General features: G+C 36.8%; 1 protein-coding gene across 13 annotated transcripts in view; it reads left to right on the forward strand.

Moving 5' to 3' along the window:
• KCNMA1 (potassium calcium-activated channel subfamily M alpha 1) overlaps positions 1–24,061 on the forward strand; it is a 526,598-nt gene extending 502,537 nt beyond the window's left edge. For 5 of the 13 annotated variants that reach the window (XM_072871308.1, XM_072871302.1, XM_072871307.1 and 2 more), the window contains 5 exons: positions 440–553; positions 3,734–3,864; positions 12,206–12,400; positions 13,974–14,092; positions 15,834–18,309. In XM_072871308.1, the coding sequence (XP_072727409.1) occupies positions 440–553; positions 3,734–3,864; positions 12,206–12,400; positions 13,974–14,092; positions 15,834–16,083 (809 nt within the window). In that variant the 3' untranslated portion in view covers positions 16,084–18,309. Of the gene's footprint in view, positions 1–439; positions 554–3,733; positions 3,865–12,205; positions 12,401–13,973; positions 14,093–15,833; positions 18,310–23,913 lie in introns of those variants that run through there. The other 8 variants (XM_072871306.1, XM_072871313.1, XM_072871303.1 and 5 more) reach the window with 7 other exon arrangements.
• The last annotated feature ends 490 nt before the right edge of the window (positions 24,062–24,551 follow it).

The following is a 24,551-nucleotide window of genomic DNA, read 5'->3' on the forward strand; positions in this document are numbered from 1 at the left end:
CTCTTTAAAATGTTAATTGATGTTTAAGGAAAGGTGTTTGTTTCACGATTATTTGAAATACTAATAGGACAAAATGAAACCTCTCTCACAATGAAGTCTTTATTTTTTTATTTATATTTAAGTAACCATTACTCTTTCCATTTTGCATGTTTTGATGCAAAGGCTACCTAGGATAGCAAAATAAATTTCAATTTCTCCATTAGCTACCAAATATCTTACAGTAGAAATGACCTGCATATTTGTGAAGGATTATGCTTTTAAGAAATAATTGTTGAAAACAAAGTCCATTTTTTAAAAAGTGACAATTTTTTTACCGTACTTTTCTGGAAAAAAAAACCAATTAGAGATAGGAAATTCCCTGTTGGTGGGGATTTTTTTTATATAGTTTGTCCTGTGTAAACTTTCTCTTTTTTTCTTTTTTTTTTTTCTTCTCTTTTAGGCTTTACACCCCCTGGGATGGATAGGTCATCTCCAGACAACAGTCCAGTCCATGGCCTGTTACGTCAACCCTCCATTACAACAGGAGCCAACATCCCTATTATAACAGAGCTAGGTAAGAAAAGCTAACATTTATCCTTTCATGTACATTCCCGTATCTTTTGCTCACTTCCCTTGTTATGCAGCCTCACGAAAATTACCTATACTGTATCTGACAGTGCTATGTTTTCTCTGCTGATAACTGTTTTGAATTACTCTCTCTAAAGAAAGATTAGTAACAGTTGCTTCACTTTATTTGAATAACTGAAATATATTTCTCTCTTTCCTTTGGGTGTTCTCCATTTTCTTAAATAAACACTCTCTCAGACAAGATACTTTTTACATAGTGTAACAAATAAGCAAGGGTCTTTGGGCTAAGGTTAGAAAAGAAAAAAGCCACAGTAAGTATGAGCAGACATTTCCTGTGCATTTAATCAATAGTAAGAGGCCATTTGTTTATTTCTTCATGGTCCAGAACTGTTTAATCATGTGTAACCAAGCTCTGTATAATAGTATGAGACATTTTACTCCTGAGAATACGATGATGGTAGGTAACCAGGCTCTGATTTCCACTCTAGCTGTGGGTATTTATGTTGTCAAGTGGTGTGATGTGAAGTGCAGAAGCTGTTCTGTTTTTTTCATGGCAAATACAAACTTGATTTGTGGTCCTTTGTCCTCTTATTTTCCTTTTCAGTTTTATTTTTTAGAGCCTTACCTGTCTTTTTCCCTTACTTTATTCTCTTTCTGTACTTTCTTTTCCCCCTAAATACTTTACTTATTAGCTAAGCCTGGCAAACTTCTGCCTTTGGTTTCAATCAGTCAGGAAAAAAACAGTGGAACCCACATTCTAATGATAACTGAACTGGGTAAGAAGTGCCTTTTTCCTTCACATCACTGTCTTATTTTCTGCTGTTGTTGTTCTTACTGTCATCAGCTTTTTCTTTATTTATCTGGCTGTATCAGAGGGGCTGCCCTCATGGCACTGCTTTGAATGTGTTTTATTTGTGGTTCTGGTTGAAACCGACTGTCTTGTTCTGGCCTTTCTTAATGATTTTTTTTTCACGCAGCATCAGTAAACCTTTGATCACACTCGTCTGACCTGCCGGCTGTTTTCATAGCACCTTCTCACCAATTCATTTTCTTTGGCCTGGGTCCCCACCTCCCAGGCCCTACCCCACCACCACCAATTTTCCCCTCTCTCTTTCTTTCTCTTTTTGTTATTTCAGCCTGTTGTCAATTTGGTGGACATGCCTTAGCATTTCTCACAGAAGTCAAAGAAGAAGCAAAAGATATAAGAAAAGAAACCCCAGCATCATACTTGCCCTTAAGCTATTTGTTTGTTTTGGGGAGTAGGCCTTTTCTCAGAAGCTCAGGTTTTGAAGCTCTCGCCGGCTTTTGTGAGCAGTGTTTGATGAGCATTTCCTATGGCGCAGCACCACATGTTCAAGCCTACCTCACCTAGCCCAGAGACCTTTCACAGAAAGCCTAGTGTGCTAACTTACATCAGGAAGATAAAGATATTGAGGATAAAACCACACTTGCAGAATTCACGTTAGATTTGCAGTACCTTGGAAGCTGACACCACGCATGGTGTCAAAGTCAGGTATTAGTCTGCTGGATGTAAGTGGGAAAAGAATGCTACTGTCAATAGTGCCTACTCTCAACTAGTGAATTAAACTAAGGCACAAGCTCTTCGAAAAGTGCATTTTGAAATGATACGTCAGGCTTTCAAATACTATTTTGCTCAAGAATCGGGAGAATAAATTGATAGCCATTGTACAAAGAAAAGACTATTGTAGATATTGATGTTTGCTAGGATGAAATTCTTCTGACTCCCAGGGCAGAACACTTCGTTTACAATGCTGAGGTGTTACGTCTTCATGGTTACATCAAGGAGTGGGAAGGCAGGAATTTTAAATCCTACTTCAGCTCAGGTCCTGACTTACTGTATGATCATGGCCAAGTACTGGGTCAACAGGGCTCTAAAAAAACTGATAACAATTCTCATCTCTTTTATGAGGCTTTATCTATAGTTATTCATGTTTTATCAGCTAAGCGTGGCAAGCACAGTGGTTTATACAGACTGGAAAAGGAGTGGATGCAAAATGAAACTATATAGGAAGGAAGATCAGAATAGCAGGCAGAAGACTTTCTAACCTGAGAAGTGCAGAGCCGAAACCTGATCAAGTTAACAGCAGCTCTCATGTTGGTTTCAAAGCTCCCTGGGTTGGCTCAGGAGATGTGTTCACGTGGCGAATAGGGACATAGTCAATGTGTCCAGTTTCAAATGCTGAAAAAGTTTTTAATTTCCCTTCCTTGCATGAGAACTGAAATTAATTTGTCATTTAGTAAGTTAGAGGGTATTTCGATGGCATAGCTAAGCAGGCTTTGCTTTCATGCCTGTGGAGGACTAATATGGAAATGAAGTATTTAATGAAGTGTAATCCACTTGATACACTGATCTCAAGGAAACAACTATTTTTAGTGGAATGAGGTGGAGGCAGAGAGCTTAACTGTGACAACAAAATGCCAGAGAAAATCTAAATGACAAATATTACTTTATTTGGGCTTTTTCTTTAAAACAGCCTGATATAGATCCTTTTTCACACTGACTAGTATAGAATTTGTGGCTAAGGAAGTGAAGTTATGGAGACAAATATTTGAACAAAAGGCAGTGCTGCAAAAGGATAGCTGGAGTATTGCTCATTCATTCAGATAGATACATGTTAAAGCGACAGTTTATCCACTTTTGAGCTGTAAGTGCATTAACACTACTCCAGTAAGAATCACAGCAGCACATCTAACAGATGCCTGTGGGCTATATCAGAGTTTTATGGACAGCCTTTATTTTACAAAGAGCTTCTGACTTAGTGTCTTGTAATAACATTTAATTGTACATGCATACAGCCTTAGCCACTGTACCCGACCAATACCAAGATTGTCTCAATATATAAAAGAGTATCATGTATCTCATTTTGAGTGCAGGCAGCTGGTGCCACGAAGCTACTTTTACGGCAAAGGGATAGTCACCTCTCGAGAGCAAGAGAGTCACCTCTTACGAGCGAGATAACGATCAACAGATTTTTAAATGCACATTTTCACATCCATCTTGATTTCATTTTCAGTGACGTCAAAGACACAAGTCTGTGTTTCCAGACATATGCCGTTTCTTTTTCTTTCTGACTGTGTAATGTGTAAGGTCACATCCTGGTGACCCAGAAGCACCTTATGATTTTATTATTATTATTATTTTCAGTAAATGATTCAAATGTTCAGTTCTTGGACCAAGATGATGATGATGATCCAGACACAGAACTGTACCTCACGCAGCCCTTTGCATGTGGAACCGCATTTGCTGTCAGTGTGCTGGACTCTCTCATGAGCGCAGTAAGCAAACAAAACATTTTTCATTCTCTTCCATCAGACTTATTGTGAAAGAGTATGAAAGCATAGTCCCTTTTCCACAGGTAGTCAGGAGAAGACACTTCTCTCTTAGATGTCAAGAGAATTTCAGAGCCTAAACTAGGTTATTTTGTAGTTGGACACAGAGACTTTAAAACAACCGAGGTATCTGGGACTACCATGAGTCCACAATTCTAAAAGCAAAGAGTCTCATATCTGGCTTTAAGGATAATATTTTCCAAAAAATGTTGCATCTATCTCCCTCCTGAAACCCAGACCCAAATTCAGTGTGTCAGTCCCTATGCGCATTGTTCATGTCAGACAGCATTAACCATGTTTTAAGCTTTTAATTTCCTGTAGCCATGAACAATGCTCTGAGTATGAGTGCTGGGGGACACTGATAGAACTATATGAAAACCACTGTACACATCAAGTGAACTCTACTTGTGTGAAGAGAGGTCATCATCTCATTTTCACATGAGTTGTCTTGTGAATGAAAGCATAAGTGCATGCCAGAAGCTACAGATGGTGGCCTTTGGTTATGTCTACATTAGGGTTTTTGGTTTGCAGCCATAGTATAGTTTTGAAGCGAATGCCGTGGTCATACTCCTTTTCATCTTCCCTTGCTTCATATTGGCTAGGTTTTCAGACCAGTCTTGCTCTGTGTGAGCTGCACTTCTTTCAGAGGGACCTTAAGCTCTGCTAGATGTAGCAAGGACAAAGCCTTTTTAAAATCTAAGCGTAGGCTTTCTGGGATCCCCATGGAATAAAGTTCCATGGTGCTGGGAATCATCTGTTGTAAACCCCACGTAATATTAGAAATGAGCAAACAGATTTCCTTAAAGGAGACAAGTCTGACCTTCACCTAAATTCAGAATGAAGCTTTTTACTTTTAAGAAAAATTCACAGTGGTCTTTATTATTTGATACTTTATTCGTATTTCATATTTATGTATCTGGATTTCCTATTTTTATTCCCTGCTATATTCCTCATATGTTCCATCCACAGATGAATAATATTAGTCTACACTGATAAAATTTTATTCTAATGCAGCCTAGGAGTTTGCAATAAATTCAGAAAATACTTTTTTGGAAGGTTATTGGCCATATTTTGCACACGTGACAAATTCAGAAAGCCTAAGCAAGGACACTTAAACTCTGTACCTTCTCTAATTAAAATCTTTATGAATAAAATATTTAGCATTTTCACATTATAAATGGGAATAATTTAACATGAAGGTTCCAAATTGTTATATGGAGAGCTTGGAACTCATCATATAATCCCCACAATATTTTTAGTTATTGCTAGCTTTTATTAACTTTTAGTTTTTGACAACATAGCCCTCCATTTCTGCAATTCCTTTCTTCAACAGTCTTTTTTTCAAACATTTTCACATCTAAGTGGTCATATTATATGTCAGGGACAGTGCAGCCTGAAGCCAGAGAAGTAAATGTGATAACAAGAGTAGAAAATTCTAACTTAGAAAAAATACTAATCAAGAAGACAAGCCAAGGATTCAGTCAGTTAGAATTGTTCACCATCCTGTCTTTTCTTTCACCACTTTGCTGATCAGTGGCAGCGTTATTTTCTCTTTTATTCCTCAAAGGCCTAGTAAAGAGTTGGAAAAGTACAATTCTTCCTGACCCTTCAGAAAGTGTAAGATGTGTGAGATGTTTTCCCTTTACTATCCCTATTCTCATGGGAAGGATGTATTCTCCTTTCACTGCTTCTCCAAGGAAAAGAGCGTTTCTCACACAAATTAATCTACTTGCACTGTATTATCTCTTTTTTTTCTTAGACTACACTTGTTTTCAGGGACCAGCTTCTATTTGTTCTGCCTAACTTCAAGCCAGTACCAGCAAACTGAACCCAAAATCCTAACTAAATTGTGAGATCTACGATCATGCTTTCATCCTATTAATTGCACAGGAATTCTGTAAGAAGGAAATAATTCACACTCTGCTGGCCTGTGCCAGCTCACTTTGAGACAAGGATATAGTTCATTATTCGATCCATTAGTGATTGCTTTTTATTTTCATAGTGATTTTTATTGCTTAATTTCTATAGAAAAAATCCAACTTATGATCTCTGTTGATATCTCTGGAATGCAAATTCCTTATATAGTCTACAATACAAATGTATGAACTGCTCCATTAAGAATTAATCTCTTCTCACAGTAGTGGGGTTTTGTAGTAAAACAGGTGTAAGAAAGATTAGAAAGTAGAATAACACCCACGCATACAGTATTCTTTCTGACCTGCAGGTCATTTGAAACATATGTATAGATGTATGTATATAGAAAAAGAGGTACAAAATATATTTATTTTAAAATAATTTGCTAAAGTATTCAGTTATTGAATAATAATAATTCAGTGTTATAATAATTAATTGGTGTTAAATTATTATTTTCTTTTATATAATTTTATTAATATATAAGTAGTGGACTAAACCCTACTCATGAATCACAGATTAGAAAACGTGTTGTCACTTTCTGATTCAAATCTGAATGCTGAAGATCATTATGTTCTGCTAGTTTAACGTTATTTCCTATAAGATGGCAGTAGTAGATATTTTAAATTTGAAATTGTCTGTTATTTTCTTATTTCAAAGATAAAAGGCTTAATGAAGTTTACTTTTCAAATTGCTATCTACAGGCTATCTACTCACAGTTTGTCCTCTGCAGCAAAGGCAATATATTCCACAAGCCTATGATTCACAGTGTGGTAGTTCGAAGATCATTGCTCAGAAGACAATAATGAGCTCAAAAACTGCATTGTCTTTTTGATGAGTTGGTAACAGTGGTCTCTCCAGGCTTCGGCTGAAGTGCATTATTGTACTCTGTGTGAAGACTGTAGGCATGGTTCATGTTTTAAGTGTGGCAGTGGCTATTGTTAAATTGCACCAGCTAATCATTATTATGTCTTTGGAGAGACATCTACTGCCATCAGAGACTTGAATGATATATTAATATTTGTTTTGTCATAACATATGCAAACCCAGGGAAAGAACACGTGTAGTCTGTCAGTCTCAAGGTGGCGCTGCTCCTGAAAAGCAAAGCACATGCTCATCACCAAATCGAACGGGACTAAAAACCATGGGATTGAAAGCGTCTTTTAGATAATGTGGATGTTTTGTAAAAAGATTCTCTTCAGCTGTAAAAAAGTTACATGACATAGGATAGTTTAAGCAAAGCAAATTTTCGAGGAGAAGTACTTTTTCCTTTTCTGGGTCTTGTTGAGATAGTTATTCCAGAAAATCCTGTGCATGCAAGGCAACCAGTTTTATCAACACAGTACCTTCAAAGGTTTGAACAGTTGGCCTGAGAGCCAAAGCTTCTCTGTTATTCTTTTTGGCGCTGAAGCTATGAGAACCACGGAAGTTCTGGCAGGTTGGCATCCCTCCCATACATACTGCTGACAATAGACTTGATATACTGTCGGCGTGGTGCCGTTAGAGGCAAGGATCTCCAGAACCAGATTATACCATTTAACATTCGATATCCTAGAATTGATTTCCTTGTGCTAGAACTTTAGGTCTTGCTTTTTGTTCTATAATACTAAATTCTACTTTTTCTTCATGTAAACAAAAGCACAGAATGGAAGACAATAGTTAAAACAGTTAAAAATAACTTTTCAGTATATCCCTTACTCAAGAGTTCTCCCTCAGGGATCCTCACAGTCTTATTTATACAGAAAAGAAACTGTTCTAATCTATGATATGGACATTTTGAAACACAAGATTATTTTTTTGTGCAAGTCTGTTCAGGGGATTAGCAAGCAGCATCTTGTAACCTAAAGTGTCCCAAACTCTTTTAAAGTTTGGACAATATTTTGAGAATCAATAGATTTTTAAACTGTGAAATGCTATTATTTATTTTCTGCCGCTGATTCTGTCTCAAAGGCCCTTTTGTTATTGGTATAAGTTACTGATGTTAGCTCAGTCGTTCCTCAGGTTTGGATATATATTATTCATTCAACAGAATTCCTCCAACTGAAAAAGAAAAGCAAGTTAGAATATTTGTTTGAAAGCTGTGTTAAAAAACTGCATGTAGTGGAGGAGGAGTCTTCTTAAAAGAAATCCATAAAAAACCACTAGCAAACACAAAAAATGGCAGATATGACTTGGAAAATGACAATTTTAGAGTAATTATAAATGAAAGGCAAAGTGCTATTAAAGTTAAAGCAATTTTATTAAAAGATGTGCTAATTTTCAGTTAAATTTTCTGTAAAAGACCAATTAGTTTAAAAGGCTTGACAGCATTAACTGCAAAACATAAGCAGTCTGGTAATTATACTTTAAAAAATGATTGAACAAACAGGAAAGCATCCCTGCCTGAAACGTTTGAAAGAGCTGCACTACAATTCCGGAGCATAGGCTAGGTGGCACTGCAAGCTCAGATATCTGTGGCAGAAGTTCCTTGCTATTTACCCAGTTCAGTGTCTATGATGCATTTCCTTTTTTCTGTATTTGGACTACGCCTATTTCATATTCTCGTTCCGGATGCCGATTATAGCAGTGTCACACAGATATCCGGTGTGGGGTTCAGTTCATGGGAGCAGCAAAGAAGTATTTCTTCAGTTATGATTTTACAGTCAACAAAAGGGATTCACTACCATCACTGGAAAGTGTCTTGTTACTTTAAGTACAGCAGCACCTTTCCAAAGACATTCTGTAGATTGGTTTCTTATAAGTACTGGCATATCCAGGCCATGTACCGTCCCACAGAGCAAGTAGAAGATCACTTTCAAATTAATTTCAGTGTATTATTATTCCAAAGGAAATGGATATCAGCTAGTTCAGCTTTTCAGTGTCCCCCAGTTCCAAACTGGCAAGAGGTAATGAGAGGCGTCTGATTTTCATGACAATCGAAAGCTTGGACAGACGGGTTTTTCCTGAGGAGTGTTAACTGTATTAGTATAGGAAGAAGCAACCCTATTGAGCAGAAGGTGACAAGTTACAGCTTCCTATTCATCCATCCTTTCTTCCTTATGGTTGGGCATTTTCTGATCGGTTGCAATGCCAGAGCAGTCCATCCTGAAAGTTGGAATCTTTTCACTCATTGATGGCAAAAAAACAAAAACCATCATTTGGCTGCGCTCATCCATCTGATTAAATGGTGACATCCACATCAGTCATGGTGTGAAACCCAAATTAAGCCATTGTTCCAAGATAAATGTTGCCTCCTTTGCTAATAAGTGTCTTAGCTTTGCCTTAACATTTGTCTAGCAGTGGGAGGCCTTTCTCCGGTGACAGCATTCTGTTCCATCAACAATAGGCCTGATTCTTTTCTCATTTGCATCAGTTTCATAGTAGTGTATGGCTCCCAGAGTTACTCCTGGTTGGCACATGACATAAGTCAGAATTGGGCCCATTATGTCTTAATTGCACTGGGGGCTGGGGGGGATATTTTATTTTATTTTATTCATATTAATGAATTTGTGACAGGTGCCTGACTTGATACATTATTTTACTACTGCTTTCATTTCTTGGTTTAATATGAGATCTGTAGTAAAATGAGCGATGTAGCCACAGTATAATTTCTTAGTAGATCACGCTCTAGTGAGTGACAACTGAATTTATGATAAGGGGTAATTGTACACTTGCACAGGACAAAATTCAGATGAGCTAAGAGTATATGTGTTTAAATCTTGGATTCTGGCTATAGTTGCTGTAATTTGAATTACAGAATAAAGAGAGAGAGAAAGAGTTGGAAACCAGTAAAGGCTGGCCTAATGATACCTCCTAAAGAATAATAAAATTATTAGTACAATTTTAGACTTTTGCACATTGTACCAATCACTGCAAGTCAGCAGTCTATAAAAACAGGCTATTTTACATGAACCAGCATCCATCAGTCTTAGAGCAGGTGAACATTTCTTACCACAGTTGGCCTCATTGTAAACCAGACTTGAAAAATCTACCGGTAAAGATATGCTTTACTTTTGTTTCGTGTTCTTCTATCTTCATTTATAGATGTAAAACTGAGAATAACATTTTTTAATAATAGTAAATATCACTACTTAGAGAAGAAAAAGGAATCAAAAATACTGAATAAAAGAGTGGGAAAGGCATGAGAAAAGACACTATTGCCACAAATGGTATGCTTTTGTGAAGATGTGTGCTTAAAGTGCCATACAGAATATGTTGAAGCACATTTTTACTGAAAGGGCTTTTCCAGCTTCTACAATTACAGAGCCTCCAGCCTCTAGATCTGGCAGAATTTGACTTTATATCCATGAAACTGGTGTCAAGTAACATTGCTGCCTAACTGCAGGAGCAAAGGAATTGTGCTAATTATTTTAGTGCTGAGTGGTGTATAGTATACACTGACAAATGCTGATTTTTTTATTCTTCCATGAATATTCTTTATTCATGGAGTGCTTCCATGCTGGGAAAGTATAGCAGAGTGGGAAGAGTTGCCAAAGAGGGCAACTCTGATTCTCACCTCAGGGACATCAAGGAAGAAGTAACTGAAGAATAAACAATCATGCCTGAATGTCTTCTCTCTCTCACCATGGCAATTCCTATTAAGCATCCTGTAATCACTCCAGATTTACATTCCTGCAAGGGGTCACATTGATTTTTCTATATGTTAAGAAAGGTTTGAGTATTACACTTGAATTGTTACACAGTGCATCCACATATGTAAAAGCTGATTTGAGATTAGCAGATCTCAAAAAGCTGATTTTGAGATTAGCAGAGATTAGCAATCTCAATCTGAGATTGTTTTAGACTAACTGAATACTCCTGAACCCCTGCTAATGTCGGACAACTCTTTACAGTACACTTTGTATTTAAAATATGTAGTGCCTTACCCAGGCTAATTTAAAATAATTGGAGTTGATGAGATGCAAATATTTGCTTTAGGGCATGTATAACAATAACAATATGTTCCTCTCATTTTAATTTAGTCAACAGGTGAATGGCATATATGCCTATGTAAATAAGCAGAGAAGCTTGAAGTTATGAAACTTCAGTGTAACGGTGAAAAACGTTGCTGCGTAGAATTCATTTTCTCCTGTTTTATCTGTCATCTCAAGTGAACAATAAAACTGAAGTTTCATTACACAAAGAAAGAATATCAAAGTAACATGGATAGGAAGCCAGTTCTGCTTTTTGATCTCAGGATAAAATGTTTCAACCTGTACCTCAGTTTACCCATGTATTAAATACAATTACATTATTTGGATAGAGCAATGAATTTCATTGAACAGTATTATTTAAAAAGTATTACCTTTGGACAACAAGCACTGTTTGAGAATTCAGTATTCATTTTTACTTGGTTGGATTACAGACATTTGTTCCAAGTCCTAAGTTCATCAGAAGTCACAAATCTAGTAACAGTATCCACAAATCCAGTAGTGTCAGTCCTGTGTACTCTACAGTGAGGTCATTTTCTTCTCATATGTCCCCCACACTTGGAAAGCTTCTGAAAACACAGACATTAGTGACATTGTAAGTGATGGCGTCCCCTTTTTTTGTTCAACATTATTTTTTGCCCAGTACATTACATTGCAGATATTTAACTGAGTATCTCTCAACTATACCAGTATACTTTTAAGTGAACTTGAAAGTCATTCATCTGCCATTAAATTAATATTTAAAATACCCATTGTTTGCCTGACAGACCAGCAATGCTACAGATGCTGGCAAAATGTCAGTGTAGAGTAAATCTTCCCTAATAAACCACACTTACCCTATACCCTAGAGTTTTTTAAAAGGACCACCAGGATCCCAAACTCATCATACATTTATCTGGAATGAACTCAAGATGTTTAATTGATACATGCTTATGTCTGAACACTGTCAAGTCTCGTAATAAGATGTTTAGTACAATACATCGGTTAGACTGCTAGAGTCCAGCCACAGTAATAAGTAATGACATTTGCAGCACAAAGGCAGCTCCCCAACGAATTGGTGACAAGAGTAAAAAGGCAATCTAGCCTGTGTAAGCTTTAAATGTGGTCTGAATTTTACAATTACATGTCCTAAAGCCCATTATTAGACATGAAGGCAATGAGAAGGAAAGCAGTCATTGCATCACTACTAACACCAATTATAGGAAACATAAATCATTCAAATTTTTGTACTTTAATAAAAATCAGCCTGAATTGGTGTTTAAAAGGAAGGATCTAGTATAGGAGCCTAATGGGATAGAAGAAAATAGAGTAATTGGAGGCTGCTGTCTTTTCACTTTCTATATAAAATTATTTGAAGAGACAGCCAAGAACTTTAAACAGCAGAAACCCAGAAAAGTTGTAATTTGGATGTCTTCAGTTGTGACTTTAATGGTGTTTGCTTAAAGAGCTTTCTTTTATCTCTGCAGACATACTTCAATGACAATATCCTCACACTGATACGGACATTGGTAACAGGAGGAGCCACACCAGAGCTGGAAGCACTGATTGCTGAGGAAAATGCATTGAGAGGAGGTTACAGCACACCCCAGACACTTGCAAACAGGGACAGGTGTCGAGTTGCTCAGTTGGCTTTATATGATGGGCCGTTTGCAGACCTAGGGGTAAGATCATGAGAGAAATGTAGGACCAAGGCTGGTCTGCAATCTATTTGTTTTCTCTCAGAAATTAAAAATCTGTCTTAATTAGTGTAGAATTTCTATTATTTAATTTAATAGAATGTTTGGATCGTTTGACAATTTACAGCAGAGGGTGACAGGTTTGCTCTTACCCTTTTTAAGAAGCTATATGACTTCCCAGACTCCTTGCCTGGATATTTCATACAGAAAATCCTGTGGTTCTTCTTAGTTACCAACTAAAGAGATGGATGAGCTGACTTGGATGATATAACCATTCTAACAATAATCTGCTGTAAACATGAGCAATATCTATACCTTTGTTAGGTTTTGATAAGCTTATTTAGCCTTTCCATGCAGCTTCCAGTTCTTGCTTAAAATATGCTTATTAGCTTGAAAACAAAGCTATAAGGTTTGTTTTCTGTTGTTTCTGGATGAACTAAAATTCTTGCAAAATCCTAATTTTCTGACATTTTGACTCCACTATCCTAAGAGTGAAATAAATAAATAAAAAAAACAAAACCAAAACCAAATAAACAAACCATCTTTAAAAAACAGTGCATTTGGATAAAGAAGTATCTAGAAATGTTTTCTGGACCAAATCTTGTAATCTTGAGGTGAATCCCAAAGCACCCACTTCGCGTTGACGATGATGTAGGATTTGATACTTCTTAAATTAACCTTGTGTTCACCAGCTGTGTTCAAAAAGAATGGAGCAACCTTCTTCACAGACATGACAAGGAATCCCAGTTTAAGGATTAAGGGTGATGAGAGTGCACAGATAGAAGTAAACGGCCTTTCAGTTCATGTGGAAGTCCATTCATAGCTGAGACTAACAGCTCATCAAAACACTTGGGCGTGTGGCATAACGTTTTCACAAATAAAACAAGCAATACCAATCCTTCAAATGCTGTTTCACCAGAGCCTCAATTGCACTACATCAGTGAAGGCAGAATGCACTAGCACTCATCATTGCTTAAGAATCAATATTTTAGATACGCAAATTATAAAATCTAAACTTTTTTTGCTAATCAAAACATTTTATGTTATTTATGAAAAATGGCGTACATTTAATCATTATTTTAAAGTGGGAGATATTTTATTATCCTTTTAACCCCTCAGAACTCTAATTTCTGTTATGCTCCCCAGTGAATTTATTTGTCTAGATGACAGTATGGCTACTGCCAAAAAAGGGTCAAAAATACTAACAATTTTAATACCACAGTTAATGTAATTTGTAGAATATGCATTATTTGATACCAAAATGTATACTTCCAGCTTAAAACAAATCACTCACTCTTCCCAATTTACCATCATTTCATGGACCAAAATAATGATTACTTTATGTAATTACTTATATGAAATAAAACATTTAGATTATTCATTTCCTTGGGTAAAAGTTTCTCATTTGTGACAAACAACAGGCTGTCTATACATTGTCCTTTTTGTACAGGCTCATACTGAAAATCCTGTTCCCTGACATTGTATTAACAGAGAAAAGAAAGGAAAAAAATGCACTGTTCTCTCTTTCCCCCCCCCCCCCCCCCCTTCTTTCTTCTAGGATGGAGGTTGTTATGGAGATCTATTTTGTAAAGCACTGAAAACATACAATATGCTTTGCTTTGGAATTTATCGATTAAGGGATGCACATCTAAGTACTCCCAGCCAATGCACTAAACGGTAAGTCCAGTCTTTTAGAACATCTCTGCTTCACTGTTCTTCATTCTTCTTGGCGAGGAAGATCCCAGTGCCTTTAATAAATCTAAAATAGAGCTTTCTCCATTTTTCACATGAGTTTGCCACAAAAGCTAACTCTTCGAGGACTTCATGATGACTCTTTAGCTGAGTTTAAATCATAGGCTGGATATCATAGCATAAGTTTTCAGCTAATTTTAATAAAAAATTTTTAAAGTGAATTTTCAGAACATATCTTTATCTTGGTTGATTTATGATGAACCACTCCTTGCATACAAGGAAAGAACTTCAGTTTGCTTATAGCAGTCAGCTGTAAGTTACTGGATAATAATTTAGATTATAGTAGCTAGACTTGCTTTTTTCTGAATGCTCAAAAAATACTCCTGTGGGTTTCCCATTGGTACTATCTGTATCTAATCATCATTTCTTCCAGTAAATGGAAACACTTCTCTTGCTAGGCTGCATTTTTACTTCAGTAGCACCAAGGCTGACCTCAGTGCTTTAAATAGAGCAGATACATTTCCATCCTTGCAAACTGAAGGCCATTTAGCAGCTTACTTGAAATGTGTCTTAATTAAGTGCCTACTAGAAATACACACAGAGACCCATACCAGAACTATCACAAATGTACCATCTGTTACTGTTTCATTCTCTACAAAAAGCATAACTATTGGGTGAACATGGCAATAAACAACCCGGCAGCCCACCAAAGCGATTTCTTCTGTAAGGATTTGGACAAATTGGGTAGAAAAAATGATTTTCAGTTTAGATTTACACTGTACTTGCTATACTTGGGATTATTTGTTGGATTAGTAAGTGACTTCTCTCCCTGAGGCAGCTAAGCCAGATTTCTTACGAGCACTGAATTAATTTGAAAAGAAGTGAACTTCATGATCAATTTTTACTCATTTCTTGCTTGGATAGACAATGCCTATTGCCTTGCTCAAATATGTTTTTCACATGCATGAAAAAAATTAGCAGCAGGGTCTTTAAGCCCTTCCTACCCTGAAAGGGGGTTAGTTGAAGGTGGGGATTCTTGAGATTGATAGAGTTTTTATTTCAGGCCTGGGATGTATACTTAGCAATGTTGTATTCTTGGATGTACAGACTTCTCTTTATAAATGCTCTTTGAGGCCATGAATATATGTGTGGAATGAATAAACAAAATTAACCTCACTGCAAATTTACTGATATATTTTCCTTAACTTGTTTTATGTAAAGTTACAATCCAAACAAATAATTATATCCCTTGCTCTCTTGACAGTACTTAAATAGTTAATAAATATATAGTAAATATGTATTTAAATATAACTGCACCTAAAATCCTCCTCTCCCTGCTTTTCAGCCATTCTTTTAAATACCATTGCTGGTGGGTATGTTACTAGTTTTTGTCAATATGTAAGTCTGTTTGCTAGAGTCATTGCGTTACGGTGCAGCTGGAGAAAGGAGGGTGATTTCTATGGTGTCTTCCCTGAAATATCGTGACGTGATTCACTTGAAGAACATCCTACTCAGACAGTATGTCTGTGCAACAGAAAACAAAAAAAGTGATATCTGACATAAGAAGGTCCTAAGTCATAACGGGTATTATGTGAGCTAAAATTAGGTACACACTGAAGGAAACAGAAATGCAAAAATCTGGGTGAATGTTCATGAAATAACAACTCTAGAAGGAATTTTTTAGTACAAATCTAAGCCTGCTTTCTCTTTCTTTCTTTCTTTCCAGTTATGTTATCACAAACCCACCATATGAATTTGAGCTTGTGCCGACAGACTTGATCTTCTGTTTGATGCAATTTGACCACAACGCTGGCCAGTCCCGGGCCAGTCTTTCTCATTCCTCCCATTCCTCCTATTCTTCCAGCAAGAAGAGCTCATCAGTTCACTCCATCCCATCAACAGCAAACCGACTGAACCGCACCAAGACCAGGGATTCCCGGGAAAAACAGAAGTATGTGCAGGAAGATAGACTTTGATATGTGTACCTGCTCCCACTGTGTGTGAAACTTGCATTCACCACCCATTCTCCCCAGTTAATGTTTCCAGCAGTAATGTTCCCTGTTTTCCCATGGAGTTCTCCCTTTTTGTACACATATTTTGCATATGTATGACAGTGTGCATGTGATTGTCATTTTTATTTCACCACCATAAAACCCTTAAGCACAACAGCAACAAAGCAGACGGACCAAAAGTTATTTATGATGCTAGGGGAGAAAAAAATTCTAAACCCATAGGCACACTGAAAACATAAATAACTCACTGCAGTTACTCTACATATCAGAAAATAGAGTATATTTAACATGAACACTTGCTCTTGATGTCAGAGTTACACAAAGAAAGTCATTTAGTGCAGAAGTGTTGATGTATGTTGCTGTAGGTTTTTTTATATTCATATTTACAGGAGTTGCTACATTTATTTGAAGCTTATAAAACTAACCCATTGAAAAAAAAAAAAAAAGAACCAAAAAAATCCCTACTGATTTTTCACTCTGAAAGCTTATATTGTATAGGTCTTACACTCTTTGTATAGATTATTGCTACGTACCTGCTTTATACCAAAGCAACATCAGGGACTTTTCTGCTTGTTTCAGGACTTTCTCTAAAATACTAGCCTTTTGGAGATAGCGTCTTTTCCCTTTAACACTGAAATTGTTTGGGCATGGAGTTGTAAAACTGCAATGGTTCAATTTAAGTTTAGAAAGAGTCTAATTGCATATTAAATTATTATTCAGTCTATTTATACTGCCACATGAATAGCTATATTTTCTTTCACTTTCGACATTTGGGATAAAAAGCCATATGTATCATAAATATTGGATGTAAGTCATTAAAAACTGCCTTCCTGGGACTTTTACGTCTTTAAAAGGTGAGTTAGTCACCTTATGTACAGAATAAATAATGTTCAGAAAAGAGCAAGCATTTTTCTATGCTTAAGTATCAGATCTCGAGGGACTTTGTTCCTTTCCCCAGATGGTAGTTTAACTTTTCCAAGTTAGAGTGGTGGTATAAATCTTCCAACAAGAGTCCTAATGTGCGAAGATCCTCCAGAAATCCTGCTCCATGTTCTAGCTGGTTCTTTTCAACAGGTGAATGCCAGTACGCAGTACGCATAAATACAGGGGAAGACAACTGAGTGCCTTTAAGATCTCTCCCATTTGGGAAGAAAAGGTGCTGTGCCCTATACAGCTAATGAGCAGAACAAGAGGGCTGGGGTGGAAGTATTCACTGTGCTGAGACATCATGTTCCAGGCCAGAGTTTGGTTCTTGCAGATTCTCACCAATGACACACCTAGCCAAACCAAAATTGTGGCAGGGAATTAAATAAAGTAGTGGAAAGGAACCTATCCTAGACAGCCATAGAAATGATACTTCAAGCTTGTTTTTTTAATTTCAAATGCCAACCTTTTGAAATATAGAACAACTAGTTCTAGGTGGTATGAAGAGTTTCCCAGAGGAGGGAGGCCAGAAACACATACCACCTTCCCTGGCTACCCAGCAAGAAAGCATGCAGACAGAAAATAAATATTTGGATTTGGGAGTGATTAGCATGGTAACTGCCAACCCAGACAAGGTGCTTTTATGGTTAGTGTTGTTTTCTACCTTCCCCTTCCCCAAGCATGATAATTTTGAAGATTTGCTTGCTGTGTGAATTGACAATGAAGCCAAGCACTTTTACTGACAAAACCTGGAACCATATAAGTGGGCTACAGAGAGTACCACTGTGCAGCGTTAAGCATAATGATTGGAATACAGTATATATGTGTGTGCGCATTCAAATGCAGCTGTAAGTCCTATCAGTGAAATACGTTGCAAATTATGGATGCTCCCCTACAAATGAGTCTATTACAGTTGCTCTTCATCATAAAGACAAATTCATGTGTTTCTTTTTGCAAAGAAAGTTATCATGTTTTGCCCTAAGAATATTTATTACTACAAGGATGTGCCAGTTAAAGTGCTCAACAGGAAATATGACAGTTTAAAAGCATTGTAAAACTTACATAGCTTACTTCTTTTTCTAAAGTGCAACAAGGATGAATAGAATGGGCCAAGGTATGACAATTAATGGTTCTGCATGACCTAGCAACTGCTGTGGGTTTCCTTCTATAACTTTGTCCTTGTGAAAACTTGTGAAATTAAAAAAAAAATAGTTACAAACTTTATTCAGTTATTGGTTTGTTTGGTTGGTTGGTTGTTTTGTTGGTTTTCTTTTGCCTTTTTTTTCCCTCCAAACCAGAAGTAAAACTGGCTGCTGCTGCTGCTGCTGCTGTTGTTCAACCCTGTTTTATTTTTTGTCCTCTCATCTGCTTGCCTTTCTAATTGCACGTGTCCTTTTGTAAACACCCAGGTTCCTGCTCAATGAAGATTCCTACCCTGGTGCAGACATTACTTTAATTTCCCATTCCTCATTCCAATTCCTTTCCTCCCTTCCCCTCCCTACTCCCTTGTCCCCCATGTATGTTCATGGCCATCTTTTTATGTTGGCAATATTGACTGAAGATAGTCAAGAGCACTTATGCATTTTGGAAGAATGTTAATGGCTTTGACACCAAAATGCTTTTCCATTAATGTTTTATCTGTTTTCCATTTAGCAGAGGAAGGAAGGGTGTTAATATGAAGCCACTTGTCACATATTACATAATGAATTTATCCAAAAAAATAGTATTTGTATAACTGTGCAGCTCAAATAGAAAAAATATAAACAGTGTACATTAGAGAAGCAACTTGTCTACTTTGTGAGCAACAGAAGAGGAATATCTAATATGGATGCAAATCTGAATTCTTCAAATTGTATCGAAGTCTAATTCTCCTCCGTCTTCTGTCCTAAAGTCGGAAGTCTTAAAGTTTTGACGTTTAGTTATACCATGTGCAATTTTCACTACAGTCAAATTGATCAAATAGTTTATTACAGTGATGAAGATTTTCTGATATGGATATACTAATGAAACTAGGAGGTTGGTCATTACAAGCAGAGGAATATTTAAATCAACTATATTATGTTGTCAAAATTTTTTATATTGAAAAGTAACAGGAAATCTCCCGTTTGTTCAGAAACTTATCCCAAATCAAACATGCTGAGTAACTACCCTGGTTAATTTTTTGGAGCACCAATGTCAAGAGATGACATTTTAGAGCTTTAAATAGAGGTCCTGCCACTTATATCAGTCCCAGTACGGTTTCAACAATGGAAACTAGGTTCTTAGTAACTTTGTTGATCTGACTGTTGGCACAAAATCACATCTAGCAAACCTGCAGGGTTTTGGCATGGGTTCCCACTGGCCTGAACTGGCAGAGCCAGGCATTTTCCAGTGAAATTCCCATTGTCAAAAGTAAAAATTTTGCTAGTTTGAAAAAACAAAAAATCAACAAGAGCAAGTCCAGAATAGCATTTTTGTCCCAAAACTTTAGTTGCCTTGGAGCAAAATAAAAATCTTCACAGAAAGTAAGAATAGTTTCTTCTCTCTCTCCTTGTAAATTACTTACTGCCTGCTACATGTAAAATATTCATCTACCAAAAAAAGATTTGCTGAGCAAGTGGGTGGAGAAACTTTCATTACTTTTTTTCTCATACAGGAAGAAATTGCATGGGAGAATTTTCAGCTTAGCTATAAACAAGCTGCCTTTGTGGAGGGGGGAGGCACACAAACACATACATACAAACTCATTTGAAACTGCAAGTGTCACAAAAGAAAAAAATGTGTTTAAAACAATTGTAAGGTAACCTGGGATTATGGTAAGAATACAGATTTAGTACATCTTTGTGTCATGTTTAGCTAGTACTTTCTTTGCCTCTGCTCAGAAGACAGGGTGTTTCACAGTGACATTCATTCAAATGTGATTACTCGGTCCAGAATTAATGACAGAAATTTTAAAGCACCAGAACAATACATCTGTTGGAGAGAATTGCTAGAATCTTACACAAGTTGAAGAAATCTGTATTTTGATCATTTTACTTTTAATTATTTATATCTTTTTATGCTGCAGGGAACAGTCACAAGATGTTAATTTTTCTTTATTTGTAATAAGAGCATGAAGCCTTTAGAACCTGCATGGACGCACTGGGATGCTGATAGCCCATTGCAAACACAGGTGTTTGAGCAGAAAGTAAATGTTTTCTGCTTTCTGATACATGAAGTTACTTAGCTGTTCCAACATCTCTCAGGTGATGCTGTCAAAAACAAACCCATCAAATAGCGTAGGAAGATGAGGGACTCCCTTGAACAGCTCTTAAAAAAATAAAATAGAAAACTATGCCTGTTCTCACTACAATGTAGAAACACATATGGTAAGGATCGATATGCATATGCCAAAAGGGAGACAAACAGACTGAACATGACAGAGAACTAAAAAAAAATTGTTGACTATAACAATATATAAGGACTTTTAAAAAAGGGTTTTCTGGACTGATTTAAAGGAAAGAGTAAGTAGTTTGTTTAAGATATGTAAAAATCTGTGCTAAGACTTTGGAAGACATATCAAAGTCAGACTGTGAGCATAACAAAAAAGGTTGAAAAGTGGGTAAGGGATTCAAGAAGGACATTTACTAACTGGGAACAGAATATCTTAGTGGCCAAGAGTAAAGATGAGGAGCGTCAAGCTCACATTTCAAAGGTAAGTATGGAGGTTGATGGATTTTCACAAGAGATTCGTCATTATGTGGTCAAAGACAATTTTAACAGGAGAAAAGGAAAAAGAAAGGTATAAAGCTGGGTCCAAGCATTTGATGCTGGAGATGATAATGTCTGGATCAAGGTTTCAGCACTGGCAAAAACAAATGTAAACAGCAAAAGAAATTAGAATCTACCAGTTTCTGCATTTATTATTTATTTTCTGTATTTATTACTTGCCAGGTAAAGGCAAAACCAGACTTGATGGTGTCTTAAAGATCAGCTCCCTCGATATGAGTTCTATTGTAAAGATTAACAGATAAATAATTGCCTTGTTTTGAAAATGCCAGGGAAAGCAGGGGAGATGGAAGTGTTTTACACTGGCTACTGAGAAACACAGTGCAGTTCATCCCTGATCCTTAGCACTCATGCACCTCTCCCCTTTCTTGCTACGAGATTGAAGTAACTTGCACCAACTTCTGTTTGTAAGGAAAGTTTGTGCACCATATGTTAAAAAAGAAGGTAGAGATAAAAGTTCACAGAGCTTAACTTGCCTCAAAATCATTTTAAACACAAACCATTAGAAAACTGTTAGTTTGAAATTGTTTATGTGATCTTGCAAGGCTTTTAAAACATGATAACCATCACACTTTACACCTCTCTGAAAGGTTAGTTTAATCGTAGATCACATAAAATTGGTTTCCACAAATGCATAATGGTTCATATGTCACACTTGAACTAAATGGTTTTTTAAATGGAGCTGAAATTATTTTGATGTGTACACATTCCCAGATTTTTTTTTCCTACAACCTTTCTTAAACCAGCCCCCATCAGGAACCATTCCCTTAAAGTCTCATTAATAATTCAGATGTTCTGATGACTTTAAAAGATCTATGGAATTGAGGCGCTTTTTTTTTTTTTAACTGCTTGACAAAAAGATAAATGAATGTAGAAAGAAGCAGTAGGAGTCTGGCAAGCTGTAGATCATCTCTGAACAGATTGTAACTTTATCATTCTGTCAGGAAGAATAATTTAAAGCACTTAATCAGTTAGCTTCAGTGTGCAGGATGTAACATTATGAATTCCTATCGTCCAATCTGTTCAAATCAAAGGGAACTTAATTATAATAGGTGAGAGAGAGAGAGAGATGGGAGATTGAACATTGTTCAGACTCAGGCAACTTTAAGGGGGCAAGGAACTATTTAACCTGATCACAAATGAGTAGGATATTTTAAAAAGAAGTAAAAGACATTTTAAAAAATGACAAGAAAAACAATACAGTAGTTCTGTTTACCTTCAGTAATAAGCCACTAATGATTAATACAATTCCTTTTTTTCAATTTGTGTTTTTTAAAAAGCATAAACACAGGTAACAAATATATTAAAAAAAAAAAAAAGATGGATTAAACCCTCTTGAGTTTGGGGTTTGTTGTTGGCGGGGTGGGGGTGTTGCATGTAGATGCTTAAAATCCATATCACATATAAGTGTTTAAATTTCATATTCACGAAAGTGACTGAGAAGTCCAGTAATTCTGGAAATCAATCCACTTATTTAGAGGCCCTGACTTGGAAGCTAGTTGCTTATTTTTATGCATTTATGCCCAGATATTTGTCCTTTATTCTTCCTGGTCTTCCAGTTTCTGTTCTCTGCTTCACCTCCTGAGCTTTTGTGCTCAATCCTTGGGTTTCTGAGGTGGATTTTGCTTTGCTTATTTTTATTTTTTTATTTTTTTAAAATGAGCGCTTCTTCCACTTCTGCCCTGATTCCAGCCCACATACAGCAGCATTTCAGTGGTAAGCAAAAGTGGCAGTTTGTATTAAGCAAGTGAGACACTAAAGCTTCTGAAGCATTTTGGCTTCCCCATCGGAATGAGAGGTAGTGCGTATACATGTAAGAGAGCAGGTCTGACGTGCCCCAGTTGCAGAATCCCATCCCCGGAACTATTTGTGCCTACTGCTCTGCACACCCACCTCTGGAATTTGGGGAAGGAGGGCGAGAATGGAGACCCTTGTTCATAAATGCTTGTCAAAGCACAAGCACCTAATGGCCATAAGCCACTCTAAGACCAAGAGTTTCTAAGTCTTTGAATAGAGCTATCTTGCAAAGTTGCACACCTGTAATTAAGAAATGACAGCAGTAATTGGTCTCTGAAGGGCTTAAGAAAATGCTTTTGCGAATTTTAAGAAGTTTTTGTCCGCATCTGTGTATGAACAATGCAATATAGTGGTTACAATCGTGAGCAGCTAGGGAATAACTGCAATGCTGCAGCCTCTCAGCATCCTCACTCCCTCCCACATTGCTCCCGGCCCACCCTAAATCAGTACCATAAAAATTCTTCCTGTGATCACGGAAACAGACACTGCCCAAAGATATAAAAGGAACAGCTTCCCCTCTATTATTCCTTTAAGTCCTTGCTTCTGTTGCCTTGCTGTCATGTATCGCTACCAATCCATTCAGGATTAACTCGAGCCCCTGCTACAATCATCTGCAGCAGCAAGTATGTTCCATAGCCCTTCCCAAACTGGAGCGTTCCGCAGCGCCCAAGCAGCTGGGTTGCTAAGTAGCAATATAATGGCCAGCCTGCGCAGGAACACAGCCATCTGGCAGCAGGAATGCAAACCCTATTTATTCTAGCTCCAACTGCAGAAAGTTCTTCTTTACATTCTCCTGCATGATTTCTGAGCCACAGTAGCAATCACCCCGAGGCTGACGTGGTTCAGAGAAGCCTCTGATTCTTTATGGTGCGCCTCTGTATACAGACTCACATGCTCTTTTCTGCATTACCCTTATCTCATCTGCTCTCCCTGGCTTCTCAGTTTAGCCTTTTATTTGTATCATTTTTTCAATAGATGAATCAGAGGGTGTTCACCTGAGCGTGAAAAAAAAAAAAAAAGAGCTCTCTTACATTCAACAAGCAAACTAGCATATTGACAGTTTTCTTTAGCTTCTACGATCAAATCCACAAACATGTCATCCTCCTTTCATGAAAACTGTTTTCAGACGTATTAATCTAATGCACTGTACTGCTAGTAATTAGTCAAAGTCACCTTCTATTGATTGCCTTTTCTCTATAAACTTTACTGACTGCTCCCCCCTCCTCTTTTTTTTTTTTTTTTTTGGTGTTTATGTGTATATGTGCTTCACTAATTAAAACTCTCATTTTCCCTCCTTATTCTGTCTCTACCCATTTTGCTCCTTAGCAGAAAAGAAATGGTTTACAGATGAGCCGGATAATGCCTATCCCAGAAACATTCAAATCAAGCCCATGAGCACTCACATGGCCAATCAGATCAATCAATATAAATCGACAAGCAGCTTGATACCACCAATCAGAGAAGTTGAAGATGAATGTTGACTCCTTCAAGGCTGGAACTATTTTTTTAAAGCCTGAAAAACTTCATGAATGGTGATGTGACATTTATTCCTCTTACATGCTGAACCACTGATGGAGAAGTTGAGAAGGGCAAGCTTAGTAGGAAAATAAAGTAGACAGATCTTTGTTTGTCTGCCTTTAATATTGCTTCCACGTATTTTGGAAACTGTTTCATTTATAAATGAACATAATCAAAACTAGTCATGTATAGCCTCTAGCATTTTAAATTATTTTTATTTATTAGAAAAAAATATATTTTTCTTTTTTTTTTCATTGTCAAGTATTTTCCCTTAAAAAAACTGCATATGTGGCCAGACTCCTAAGAATTAAAAAAACCCCACAAACCTCAGTCTTTGGCTTAAAGGAGAATGATGGTCACAGTTATAAGGACATGTAATTAAGGGAGACAAATGATATATTTACAAAAAGAAAAAAAAAAGTCCAACTTGTATTTTAATAAATTAA

This window comes from Ciconia boyciana, chromosome 8 (genome assembly GCF_034638445.1).
Source record: "Ciconia boyciana chromosome 8, ASM3463844v1, whole genome shotgun sequence".
Taxonomy (NCBI): Eukaryota; Metazoa; Chordata; class Aves; order Ciconiiformes; family Ciconiidae; genus Ciconia; species Ciconia boyciana.